The sequence below is a fragment of the Scatophagus argus genome, chromosome 15 (genome assembly GCF_020382885.2).
Source record: "Scatophagus argus isolate fScaArg1 chromosome 15, fScaArg1.pri, whole genome shotgun sequence".
Classification (NCBI taxonomy): Eukaryota; Metazoa; Chordata; class Actinopteri; family Scatophagidae; genus Scatophagus; species Scatophagus argus.
In genome coordinates, this window is record NC_058507.1 from 3,670,481 (window position 1) to 3,682,844 (window position 12,364).

The 12,364-nt window shown below is 45.8% G+C and overlaps 1 protein-coding gene and 1 long non-coding RNA gene across 5 annotated transcripts; one reads left to right on the plus strand and one right to left on the minus strand.

Annotated features, from left to right (window-relative positions):
• Positions 1-12,138, minus strand: capn3a (calpain 3a, (p94)). 4 transcript variants are annotated; one of them, XM_046412993.1, is made up of 21 exons: positions 10,910-12,138; positions 10,376-10,445; positions 9,260-9,378; positions 8,874-9,007; positions 8,282-8,450; positions 8,083-8,166; positions 7,890-7,984; positions 7,639-7,716; positions 7,105-7,265; positions 6,704-6,873; positions 6,577-6,588; positions 6,226-6,434; positions 4,353-4,389; positions 4,018-4,095; positions 3,815-3,872; positions 3,218-3,282; positions 2,774-2,842; positions 2,210-2,288; positions 1,527-1,643; positions 1,228-1,286; positions 1-976 (listed from the first exon to the last, which is right to left on the minus strand). In XM_046412993.1, exons 1-21 carry the CDS (start codon positions 11,159-11,161, stop codon positions 950-952), a joined length of 2,142 nt encoding a protein of 713 aa, XP_046268949.1. In that variant the 5' UTR covers positions 11,162-12,138; the 3' UTR covers positions 1-949. The 4 variants fall into 4 exon arrangements, with proteins under 4 accessions (XP_046268949.1, XP_046268950.1, XP_046268948.1 ...); XM_046412994.1 differs by having other exon boundaries at positions 3,982-4,095; XM_046412992.1 differs by having other exon boundaries at positions 3,209-3,282; positions 8,874-9,378; positions 10,376-12,138.
• On the plus strand, positions 6,892-8,971 carry LOC124071932. The gene is made up of 4 exons (XR_006845421.1): positions 6,892-7,208; positions 7,902-8,134; positions 8,243-8,468; positions 8,770-8,971. It is a non-coding gene; the product is annotated as an uncharacterized LOC124071932 (long non-coding RNA).
• Positions 12,139-12,364: the final 226 nt, after the last annotated feature.

Sequence of the window (12,364 nt, forward strand, 5' to 3'; positions counted from 1 at the left end):
TCACACCAATAACTACACATTTATTTATTTGGTTAAAATGGTTAAAAATGCAGTACACTCATTAGACCAAAGCCTTAGTAGGAAAAAAGAAAAACCACAAAAAAGCTGCAGTCCAACCCATTAAACATATTCTTTCAAATCCGTATTTGAACCTCGAACGTCGATGTTTGAGTGAAAACCCGTCAGCAACCCATCCATCCACATGAAGAGCTGGGATGAACAGAAGAAGCCTGAGTTTGTCCATCAGGGGGCGCCGCTGTCCATTAAGACTGGAGCAGGGTCACAGGAAGTCCAGCAGGATAGTTTTATTAACAAAAATAAGTGATTAAAAACAAGATGGGGGGGCAGAGTGATGTTTGTTCAGGAGGCCTGTAGGAGGTGTTGGTTGTGTTATCAGAAATATAACAAGCGTAGGAGTGATTCACAAGTTTATTTACTGTCCACCAGAGAGCCCAGTTCACTGGGATGAATACAGGAAGAATGCCCCTGCTGCTCAGTTTGATAACAGTAGAAGAAGAACACGGAGGGTGGAGGCTGGGTTGGTAGGAGGAGGTGTGTGAGGTATTGTGACAGAAAAAAAAAAAAAGAGGTGGTGTGTGTTTGATGCCTGAGAAAAGTTCCGTACGGGTGTTTAACGTAAGGGTGACTGAAAGAAAAAATAAGGGGAGGCTGATGGCTGAAAGGAGAGACTGATATTTCAGTGGTGACAGAAGTACAAGAGCAGAGAAGGAAATGCAAAAGGCCTGAGGCCCAGATGGAGGGAAGCAGTAGGAAGGTGAAGTAAAAGTGAGGAGGAGGAGGAGGAGCAGAGTTCTGAGGAGGACTGAGGGAGGCTGCAGGTGAAGTGGATGAGAGCTAACGACGATCGGGCACACTGAGTGTTGAGGTAAAGGCTGGCAGGTCTGGTCCTCGTGTGGCGTGGAGCTCACCTGGGCGACGGTGGGCCTCTCTAGGCGTACATGGTCAGCTGGAGCCACTGCGGGTGGAGAAGGAAAAGACCAGACCGAGTGAGTACTTAATGTCCACTGTGCACCTTGGGACAGTCGTGCTACAAACATGTGATGATCTCACAGACCATAAAGCACTGCTGCTGATTCAACTAAGAAAACGAAGCAGTTGAAATGAGCGGCACAAATCAGTAGCACAAATACAGAATACACGTCTTGGAAAGACACCTTCTCACAAAATAATAAAAAAAAGGTTGTGGAGTGAGTTCAGAGCTCTCACCTCCAGGACACTGAGTCTGATTGTACCGTCTCCGTCCTGATCGAAGGCCTGGAAGGCCCCTGCAGAGAAGAAACACAGCTGAATTTCCCCTCTTTGGTTTTTATTTTTGCCAGACAGCAGAGTTTCATCTGTGCTAACAGACCGAATGTACAAGGTGTTAATTAGCTGGGATGCGTCAGCCACACTGTGCGAATGACTGATAAAAATAAATAAAACCCTGATGTAAGACTTGAAATAACGTCTCAGGAATGTTCAGCTCGTCTGCGGTTCAGCACAGTGTCAGCGAGGCACCGACTTACTGAACATGGCTTCGAGTCGAACCAGACAGCTGATGAAGCTGTCGAAGTCGATGTTCATGTTCTCGTTTGCGTAGCGCATGGTGATGATGTCGTACAGCTGGTTGTTGAGACGGAAGCCTGAGCGGGACACAAGACACATGACTGTACAGTGACAAGAACATTTAGAGGATGAGTTCAAGCTGTAAGTTCATCTGCAGCACAGACTGAGCACGTTCACATCGCAGCCCAGAAAACAGGACTCGACGTCGTCACTTCAAAATGCATGAAAAACATAGCAAAACATCAAACAAATGGCCCTTTGAAGGTCCATGATTGAGAAACTACTGACCATCCTTAATACATATTTCAGGTTCAGACTGATAGATTGGTTTGTCAAATTGAACACAGAGCATTAAAAGTTATTTTTCAACATCACAACTACACCAAATTTTGGGAACCAAAACTACTTTTTTAACAACAAACTTAAAGGGTCACCAGCTAACATACAAAAGTCCCTTGCACGGCTGAGGTTTTGCTACCTCTGAAAGTCGTGATTACTCTGGAGAAATTTTAACACAGCAAACTAAATTCAACTGACCCAAAAAAAACCCCCAAAAAATAAAACCAAAAAGCCTCCAAAACGTCTGCATGGATCATTTTTAGTGAGTGAACGTATCCTCTGTGCTTTCTGGGGGACTTGTTACCTGCATCATTGACAGCATTCCTCATCTCGTAGCTGTTGATGCTGCCGGACTGGTCGGCGTTGTAGTGCTTAAAGATCCCCTGAAAGAGGAACACGTGTGAACTCGATGTAGAAAACCCTGCTGGGAGCAAGTTCATCTCCACACACTAAAGGCTGTGTTCACACTGCAGGCAAATCAGATTTATTGATTTTTACTAAGATGTAACCCAGATCAGTGAAGTGCACACGTTACATGGAATCTCGTCATTTCAGCGCTGATTTGGCTCACTTTCGTATGTGGTCCCAAATCAGGTCTGATTTGGCTCACTTTCTTATGTGGTCCCAAATCAGGTCTGACACTGCTGTGACATCACTATACCTCAACTGTCAGCCGAGGATGGAGGATGGAGGAGACGAGAGGTTGTAAATTTAATAGATTTATGGGAAGAAGCTTCTATCAAAACCCTTTCCGGTCTCCTTGATCAGATTTGAGAAAGTGGGTCACTTTAACCACAGTGTGAACGCAGCCTGAACTGTGAGTAAATAAGAGAGGGACGCAGCGGAAACGAAAAGGAGGCGTTCCCACCTGCCACTGCTTGATCTTATTCCACAGATGTCTGAACTCCTGCAGATTGAGTCTTCCTGTCCCATCCATCTGAACACGAGCAGTTAAGACTGATAATCACATATCAAACCAGTCGGTGTCCACTCTGAGAGCGACCGGCTTCATATTCCTCTCATTAACAACATCATTTCAGCGTCACACCTGAGCTGTAAAGCAACATTTCCCCGCAAAGCGGCTGCAGGTTTGATTTACCCTCACTGACGTACGGACGGTGGAAGATTTTAGCGTATTCTCCACCGTGTCAGAAGCACGTTGGATGACCACAAATAAATGATCCTCTAAGTGACTGTGGTGAAACGAGGCCTAGGCCCTGTGGAGCGTCCATCACAGACCCCACCATGGGTCTCGGCAGGTTGTGCCTCCTACAGGCAACAGCCAGCCCGATGCACTCGATACAAAGGATACGTCCATCAGAGCAATCATGCTCCTGCAGCTCTCCAGGCTGAAGCCCTCCGTGTTCAGGTCCTTATCTGCAGGGAGACACAGGGCAGCGCGACGCTTAGAGGCCAACACATCAAGACAGAAGGAGGATTTTACACTCATCTCGCTTGTTTCGGAATAAAACCTCCCACGTCATTTCAGGCTCTTCCACATTTTCCCCATCAGTTAGGCTTGTCGGTATGTAAAGCTACATTTCGGCATGTGTCTCCTTGATTGACAGCAGCGGTGGAAAGTAACTTAGTACACTTACTCAAGTACTGTTTTACTGTACTGCTACTCCATGACAATTCAGAGGCAAATACTGTACGTTTTACTCGACTAGATTTAATCTCAAAAGTTTAGTTTCTTTGCATATGGAGTTCAGTTATACAAAATATGATCAACGAGTGTGTGATGAGGTCTCAGTCTGCAGGTTCAGGGGATGGATGTTTGGACTCAGCCTGAGGGTGATGAGGAACAGTTGGTGCCTTATGAGTGGTCAGTTTGAACTGATTGCTGCCTCCGGATTGGCTCAGTCCATTTAAAGCCCAGCTGAGAGCAAAGAGATTTAAGTGGACTCACGTTTGGTGATGACTCTGTTGAGAACGTTTTTCAGTTCGTTGGCCGTGATCTCCATGTCCTGTGAGGGAGACGAGAAAGAAGAAGAAGAAATGAAAAAGAAGAAGAAATCAGAAGTGTCACACACATGTGTTTGCACTGTGCTGTTTATTAGGACCATTCAGGAAAACACAAAAATGCTTATTTGTTCTTCTCGCTGTACGCACATCGCCGGCTATCTCCTGAAAAATAGTCCTGAACTGCTGGTCCTCCTCGCTCTCTTCCCCCGCTGAGGCCGGCGCCGGCTGAGGCGTCACGAAGCCACGAAGAAGAAGAGGAAGAGGAAGAGGAAGAAGATCAGAGAAACACAAGAGGGGGAAAAGATGAAAACTTTGTTCAGAGCTGCCTTCATATGTGAGGAATTTTGTTAATCATGCACGGTGAACATGCTGAACATGCACTGAAGAAGATTTATACTGCAAATAAAAGAAGAAAAAAAGGAACAAATGATTCTCTCTTGGAGAACTGATGGAACCAAAACAAAAGGAAAAAGGACTCTTACCACGGGATGATCGGCCTCGATCCTGTTCTCTATCTCCCTGGGTGAAGACGAACAAATAGCAGTCACGATGGGGACAACAACATCTCATCTGGACCACAAAACCTGCACACTCATCTGTTCACTACGGCCAGTCGTGTTGTCCTCATCACATATCAGACATCAGTTAAATTAGTTAAACCTTTAAATGATTCATTTCTAAAGGCTGATGAAGTCCCATACTCACATCGGACTAAAAGGGCGAAATGAAGCTGTGAATAAAATGTGTTATTCTGGCACCACCTGTTGTTTCGCCGTCTTCTTGGGTTTTGTACTTTCTACAGGAGTTTAAGTGAGTTTGACTACGTGAAAATCCACATCTTTCTGGCATTCAAGCTGGTTAAAACTAATGGTATTAACATTGTGGCCCATGTGGAGGCGTGTTTGGTAAATCAAAGCCGATCACAGTTGGCTGTTTGAGGTGCACATCCATCCCACAGCCTGATTCACGGCCAGCTTCCCGCTCCGTCAGAGTGCAGGCCGGCTCTGCGTGCTGCCTGGTCCTCCGGGGGCAGCAGGCGGGAGGCGGGGGAGGGTGAGGGTGAGGGCTGGGTGGATGTTTGCTGAGGCTCGAGCAAAACAGCACTGAATATTTTGAAAAGGTTACCGGAGCACGCCCGAATCTGAAGTGGCTTGTCCTAAAAAAGATTCCATAACAGCTTCGAACTGGGGCCGATTTCTTCCAGTTCTACAAATCAAATCGCCGTTAAAATTGTTTGTTCTTGGTGGTTTGAGTTTCCCACCCGCCAAGCACCCCGACAGAAAGCCCACCCTCATTAACAAACACACAACCCCCCCATCCCAAAGTGATCACCATTAAATTTTCTACGCTAAGTCAGTCCTGCTGCTGCTACCTCACAGAAGAACAAGCAGGGCTGGGTATCCTTAGAAACCAGTTTTTGTTAGGGTGCTTCCATGTTATAGTGCTGAACATCATCAACCAGAAAATGAACAACTTCAGTTGCGATTTCTGCCTCACACACTGTTGGAACACGTAAAATTTCTTTATTATATTAGATTAGATATTAGAAAAAGCTTTGAGACCAAACCAACTCTTAATCGGGTGCAGAAGAGTTCTGAATCCAAACGGTGCAGCTCAAACCAGTTTGAATTTGACTCCTCGACCTGATGAGGAGCCATTTCGGGTTTGAAACACACTTTTGCACATGCAGTAAAATAGAAGTGAACTGGGAACATTTAACAGGGCTGGAACTATAAGTCAATTCAGTTCAATTTGTTGATTGAATTTAATCGACGCCTATTTTGAGTGATTTTTTTAAGCACATGTGCCAAACAAAGTCCACCCATCTCAGCTGCTGGTGTTTGCTGTTCTTCTGTGTGTCTGACATCACAGTGAAATGAACATGTTGATGCTTTGAACAGTCGGTTGGGCAAAACAAAACGTCTGATGAGGAACTTGTCGAGAAACAGTGAAAAACAGTGAGGACTTGAGGATCGATCAATAACGTAAACAATCATTAGCTGCAGCCTTTAACTGGTTTTGCGTCTCTTTGTGAGGTGGAAATCACAACTCGGTTTTTCACACGTGATCAAGTTAAATTTATGGCCTGTAGAAAAATGCATTGAACCTCCAAACAAGCTCTTGATTTCAACGTTCAGCCAAAATTTAAATGTCCTCTAATAATACCAAGCACCATGAAAGCCCCGATGTTCTGTTTTAATACCCAGCCCTACTGATGAACAGAAACAACATCAGTGGGGTGAAATCATCTACTAATGAACATAAGCTTACAGGGTTATTCTAACAGGGGGGAAACTACATAGCCAAGCCCTCCTCTTCCCCAGCTCGCCCCCTGCAGGCCACCCTGACACTCACTCTGAGGTGTTCCTCTTTTCGGAGAAGACTCGCAGGATGAACTCTCCCTCCTGGTGCGGCTCGTACGTGGAGGGAACGATGACGTACTCCCCGGGGCTCAGGCGGAAACGCTGGGTCACCTCGCGCAGGTTGATGTAGGACTTGCAACGAGCTTTGGAGGAGCTGAACAGGAAGAAGTCCTTCTGCATGTGCTGCTTGTTGCCATGCATCTGGAGGGGGTCACAAAACAGGAGACAAGAGAAGACGCCTTCATACCACTTCACAACAGCTGGTGACGATGAAGAAAATTAGAAACGTGGATATAAAGACAAAGTGCTGCTCGGCTGCGAGGGTTTCCTTCATGCTCCTTACCTCCTTTGGCACCTGCAGGGAGACAGAGGAAACGTCAGTGTTTGTGTCGTTCAAGGATTAAAAGCTAATTTTTCTTATGGTGTCGAAGTTATTGACGCGTATAAAAGAGTGAACAAGAACAGGACACCTCATAAATGGCGAATCCGATGGTGAAGAGGTTGGCTCCCATCTTGCGTTCTTTCCGCCTGTTCTTCTGCATCAGAGCCACCACGAAGGTGCAGCCCACTTCGTTGTCTTCGGGGTCATCGTCCTCCTCCAGCAGACGAAGGCGGTACTGAGGGTTGGTCCAGAAAGTGTCTGCAGGACATTTAGGAAGTGTTCTCACAGGTGTTTTTCAGACCTGATCCTCTGCATCAGATAGTCAAAGGTTACACCGGCAGCACATACAGAAAACACTTGCACTACTTGCTTTTTCTTTTGCTTATATAATAAGCGATAAAGACCACCCTGAGTGATCAAGCTCTTGTGTTTGTTGAAAACATCTGAGAGAAGAGTAAACCGTCTTGTTCCTCTCGCAGACTGAGGTACCTGGGTAGTTCCTGCAGCCCCCGGCGGAGCAGCCTCTCACCCAGCGGCCTTCGTTCACAGAGACCGTCCACTTGTGGATCTTATCGTCCTCCAGGGCGTCGGGGGTGAGGTTACAGATCTCAATCTTAGTGTAGTTCTTCTTGAAGTCCTCAAATGACATCCTGGATGGGCACAGAGCGGGTGGGGACATGTGGCTAATATCAGTCTGCGTGTTTGGGGTCACATCTCAGCACTCTGCTGCTTCCAAAACACCACCACAACTGTACCTGTGGTGGGTTTTCCTTTTAGTGTGTGAACTTTGTATTTTTCTTTAATCATTACCAGGTGATCTCATCTTTGTTCAAGCATTTGTACTGAATTCTAGCTGGAAGCTTTTCGTCCAAGAATCGTAAGGTTGCTGGTTCCATCCCTGGCCTCTGCAGTCTGCATGTCGACGTGTCCTTGGGAAAGACTCGTTTTTGTGGATGGTTAGAGGTCCTGGTGACCTTGCATTTCTCAAAGCTGTAGAAAAAACTGTAAAAATATGCAGCTTACCAGAATTCTCCATCCTCAGCACTCTGGTGCTGCAGCTTCTCTTTCTCAGCCTTGGACAGCGTGGCCCACTCCTTAGAGCTGATGGAGAGAAAGTTAAAAATGCTGAAACTGTCAAAAGACTTAAGAATTGAGCTTTATAAATGAAAAAAATAAACGTCAAGGCGTCACAATTGTACATCTGTCATCAAACTCTAACTCGGCTGTAACAGAATTTATTTAAGTATGAGTAAAGGTGGTGAAAAGGCTCTCACTTGTCGCTCCAGGGTCCGTTCCACTCCACCTGACCCCACGGGTTCCTGAGACGCACCAGACGAACTTTGGCGTCCTTGTGCTGAGACGGCCTGCACTGTGGGAGGGCGCAAAACCAGAGGAGACTGTCACATTTAAACTGTGGGAGTTGGTCACACACAATATATCGTCCTCTTTGTCAGTGTCCGGCTTTACCTCCTCCACTGCCGTCACAGAGTAGGCGTGACCCTTCACGAGTCCCGTCACGGTACGAGTCTCAAAGCGAGCCGGAACCAGAGACTGCAGGTGCACACAATACATGCTTTACACACTGAGAGCAGAAAACACCCGAAGACACCTGACATCATTTTTAAAGGGTGTTCACAGATACCACAGGTGAGAAAGTGTGACTCACATCAATGGAGCAGCCCATGAGGGAGCCTCTCTCCAGAGCTTTCTTCATGATCTTATAGAGCTCTTTGGGAGCCTCCTTCATCTCGTAGAACTCGGTGACTCCACCGGTGAAATCCTCCATGGCCTCCGTGGTGTTTCCACCCTTCAGGGCCTCGTAGGAGCCATGCAGCCTGGACAGAAGAGCTCAGGTGTCACATTTACACACATCCACGTGTCCATTTTGTTAAACTGTGTTCAAAGTTATTTTTATTCTTGTTCTTCTGGTAATTTATGTGATTTATGTCTGTTACGATTAATAACAGGATTAATATAAAAAGCTTCTGTATGAGCCTGCGTCGACAGCATGCAGTAACAGGTTTAGTTACGCAAAATGTTTGAAAAAATGCTAAAAACTGTTAATATAGTACATGTAGCTCAGAATAAAATACATAAAATACAGCTACAACATGTCTAAACCACTAATGTCCAATCCAATGAAATGCTGTGTAGTTTCTCGCTCTGTTTCAGCCGAAGGTGAACGCTGCACCGGAAAACACTGACAGCAAAAGCTCTTCTGGCCTCCAGCATGGAAACTAAAACAGTTCGGCACTCACTTGGCGTAGGCCTTCTCCAGCAGGGCGCTCCAGAACTCGTTCCTCTCAGCGGACTTCGTGAAGACCAGCTGGTTGTTGAAGGTTGGGATGCGGTCGTCGATGACCACATCGACCCAGTCGCCGTACCGCCAGAACTGAAGGGCGGAGGAGGAGGCAGAATCAATATGATCGAGTGTTAAAAGGATGCGAAGGCATCTGCAGACTTTAAACGCCCAAATCAGATGACTTTCATCAGGATAATTTCTCTTTTTGCTCATAACATTTTAAGCTACACAGCGACTAATGGAGGTTGATTCTGGTTCAAGAAACTTGATATTAAAGGAGGATAAAATGCTAAAAGGCCTGAATACTCGGAGAGAGCCTGTGTGAAATGAGGTGTTTCTGACCTGGAAGTGGAAGATGCCGCCATAACCCTCCGAGAAGCTTTGTTCCTGGGGAACAACACGGTACAGGAGCTTCTCATTCAAGGTGAGACAGGCGATGGCAGCCAGCAACCAGCAGTCACCTGAGCACAGACCGGTCATGTTTTTCAGTTCACCTGAGTACCATTTTAATGTGTTCTGTGGCAGGAGAGCAGTTTTCATGACAGTCGCACATCTTACGAACTAAAGTGTGATTATAAAATGTGTAATAACGAGGCTCGAGGCAAATGTGTTCGGCTGATCAGTTTGGGAACTGACTCAAGCTTTTTTTTAACCGCAGTCTGATTAACATTTGCTTTCATTTCCAACGTTCTGCCTGCCGTATGGACTTAAGTCTTCATTCAACAAGAAGCTGACGTGTACCTCAGCAATGAGTGAGTGATTCCATTCTGAACAAAAGCAAACACCGAGTGGGAACTTCTCTGCTTGTGATTTTGCTGCAGGATAAGACCGCCGCCGAGTGCTGACGTTTGTGTTTTCTGATTGTCCAGGTGTGTCTGTGTGTGTGAGTGTGTGTGAGACAGAGTGTTAGCTGCCACGCTGAAAACAATGTAAAGTTTTTCAGCAGGGAACGGTTACCAGGTCTGCCAGGACCTTTGTCCCTTTGGTCCCCTTTATTTGCAGTCTGAACTGAACAACAATGAGAAGTGCTGCTGGTTGGATTCCCTTCCAAAAGAGTAAGCACAATATGGGGAGGCCGCTGCAGGCAGGGAGGCCGTGAGTGGGGGATCCACAGGATGTTTGCTGCCCCGTTACCCCCCCAAACTGCCTGAATACGAACTGTTTCCACACAGGTTGTATAGTCTCAAACAGTCCTGTCAAGCTCTGTGTGTTCTAACAACGCCCCCTCCCAACCCGCCTTGTGCATTTCTGCTACAGTCAGTGAGTTTCAACAATACCCAGAAACAATTAATGCAGCACCAAACAATGATAGGACAGTGTTGAAAGGTTTTAAGGTTGATATTTCCTGCGTTGTTCTTATTAATTCACTGGGCTAAAGAGGTTGTTGCAAGATAAATCCCTCGTGTCATTCCCAACAAAACTTTGGCTTCCCACAGTGTTAAAAGAGGCGTAATTTACCGAGATCTCCCTGGCAGATGTCTGTCCTACTGGCTCCTCCGACAATGAACTGAGGGTTCTCACAGATTTCCTGTCGAAAAAACAATAAACAAAAACAGTTAAACAGGAGCGATAACCAATTTCATCTCAGCTACTCATCTGATTTTAATAATCGGAGCCTTGGCAGTGTTGTAAAGCTCTCTGGAACTAATTCTGTAAATCCTGACTTTGTACAGTTGTCTCTGATTAGATAAGTACTGAACCATACACTACATTAGAGCCATTAAGGCAAAAAAAATAGGAAATATGAGCATTATGACACTTCAAGGCTGTGCAGCCGAACATCCATGTAGGACTGATGCTGAGCACTTTGATCCGATCTGCGTCTCCAGGTAAAATCCCACAGCAGAAGTTAGTTTTCCATGCAGGTTTGATGTTGCTGCGGATCAAAAATCATGTCCCACCTCCCACACGTGTGATCCATCCCCTCTTTATTTAACTTTGCGGTCAACGTGCCTCTCCATGTGCCAACCCGGTCTAACCCCCTCCTCCTACCTTGGGCCTCTTCCAGACGATGTTCTTGACCTTGTTGGACTTGTGTCCGAGCTCCTTGAAGCCCAAAGACTCCACGGTGGCCGGGAAAGAGTCATCCTCGAACAGGCTCTTCCTCTGAAGGTACTCCTGTCTCAGGACGTTATAGTCCTGGCCGTTGAAGCGGATGGGCTTGTTCAGAGACCCTTCCCCGTCTCTCCTCTCTCGTTCCCGGATCAACCGGTCACAGAAAAAGCCAGACGGTGTATAGGGCATCTCGTCTCAGCTTTTATTTATTTTTTTTAAAAAACTGGCTTTTGCCACTTGTACTAAAGTCTTACAAGCCTAAAAACCCTGGCATAAATCCAAACAGCTAATGTCTGATTGGTTCTTTCTTTGTGTGACGTCCCCCTCCCCTTCGTCACAGAGTAGATGCAAAAGCTCGGAGAGAAAGAAACATTCACTCCACATGCATTCACCTTTGCATTACCATGCACATACACACACGTATGCACAGAAACTCAAACTTCACATAAACATCTATTTCTTGCTCTCCCATTGGCTGAACCGAACAATGATCTCTCCCTGGCTGTGGTGCTCTGGTGCCATCATTGTTGGGTGACACAAAGGCCAGCGGGCTGCGCCAGAGGGCATGTAAAGAGTGGTCGGTATATGCCCTGCCTCAGCAGAAGGCATTCAACCCCTTTAAACCTATTCTCAATGGAGCTCAGCATTGAGCAGTCTCAGCATAACCAGAGCAGGCTAACGCAATCGAGAGGAGTATCATCCATTTTTAGCTCCGCTCGAAAAAGTACAAATTCAATCACAGCACGGATGATCACCAGCGAGCCGCCAATGTATACTGTATGTGTGTATAGAGTGGATCAACGGGTCCTAATGTGCGGTGACAGAATCAGAATTTGTCCTGGCAGGCAGAATACCAAACAATTCACGGCAGGAAAATACTGAACATGTGCACAGAGGATTGATATCAGTCCTTCTCACCACTGGGCGATATGGACAAAATCAAATGTCTGAATATTTTTGACCACATGCCTCGATGACAATACTGCAACAATAATTTACTATTGCTGTGATTTTTGATAAAGAATCATCAGTAATGTGGATATCATGAGTGAGTCAGCTCAAGGTGAATATGAGAACAGCTACAACAGTCTGTTGAGATCAGAAAATTACATCACTTTACTGTAATACCGCCTTTAACCAAACACACTTCCATAAATCCATAAAATAAGTTTTTATTTTTTGGGTTCTACACTTCTGTCTGTGTGATTCATACACTGTCTTCTATCACTTTCTCTTCTTCCTATGAAGCACTTTGAAGCTTTTGTTGTTTAATCACTAAAGTCCTTGATTACACACCAAATAGAGGAATTTGGCTTTTTTTTTTTTTCATCATTTGTTTTTGTGCCACTTTGAGCCACTCTTCAGTGAGCAGGAAGTCTGGGGCCAAGAGGA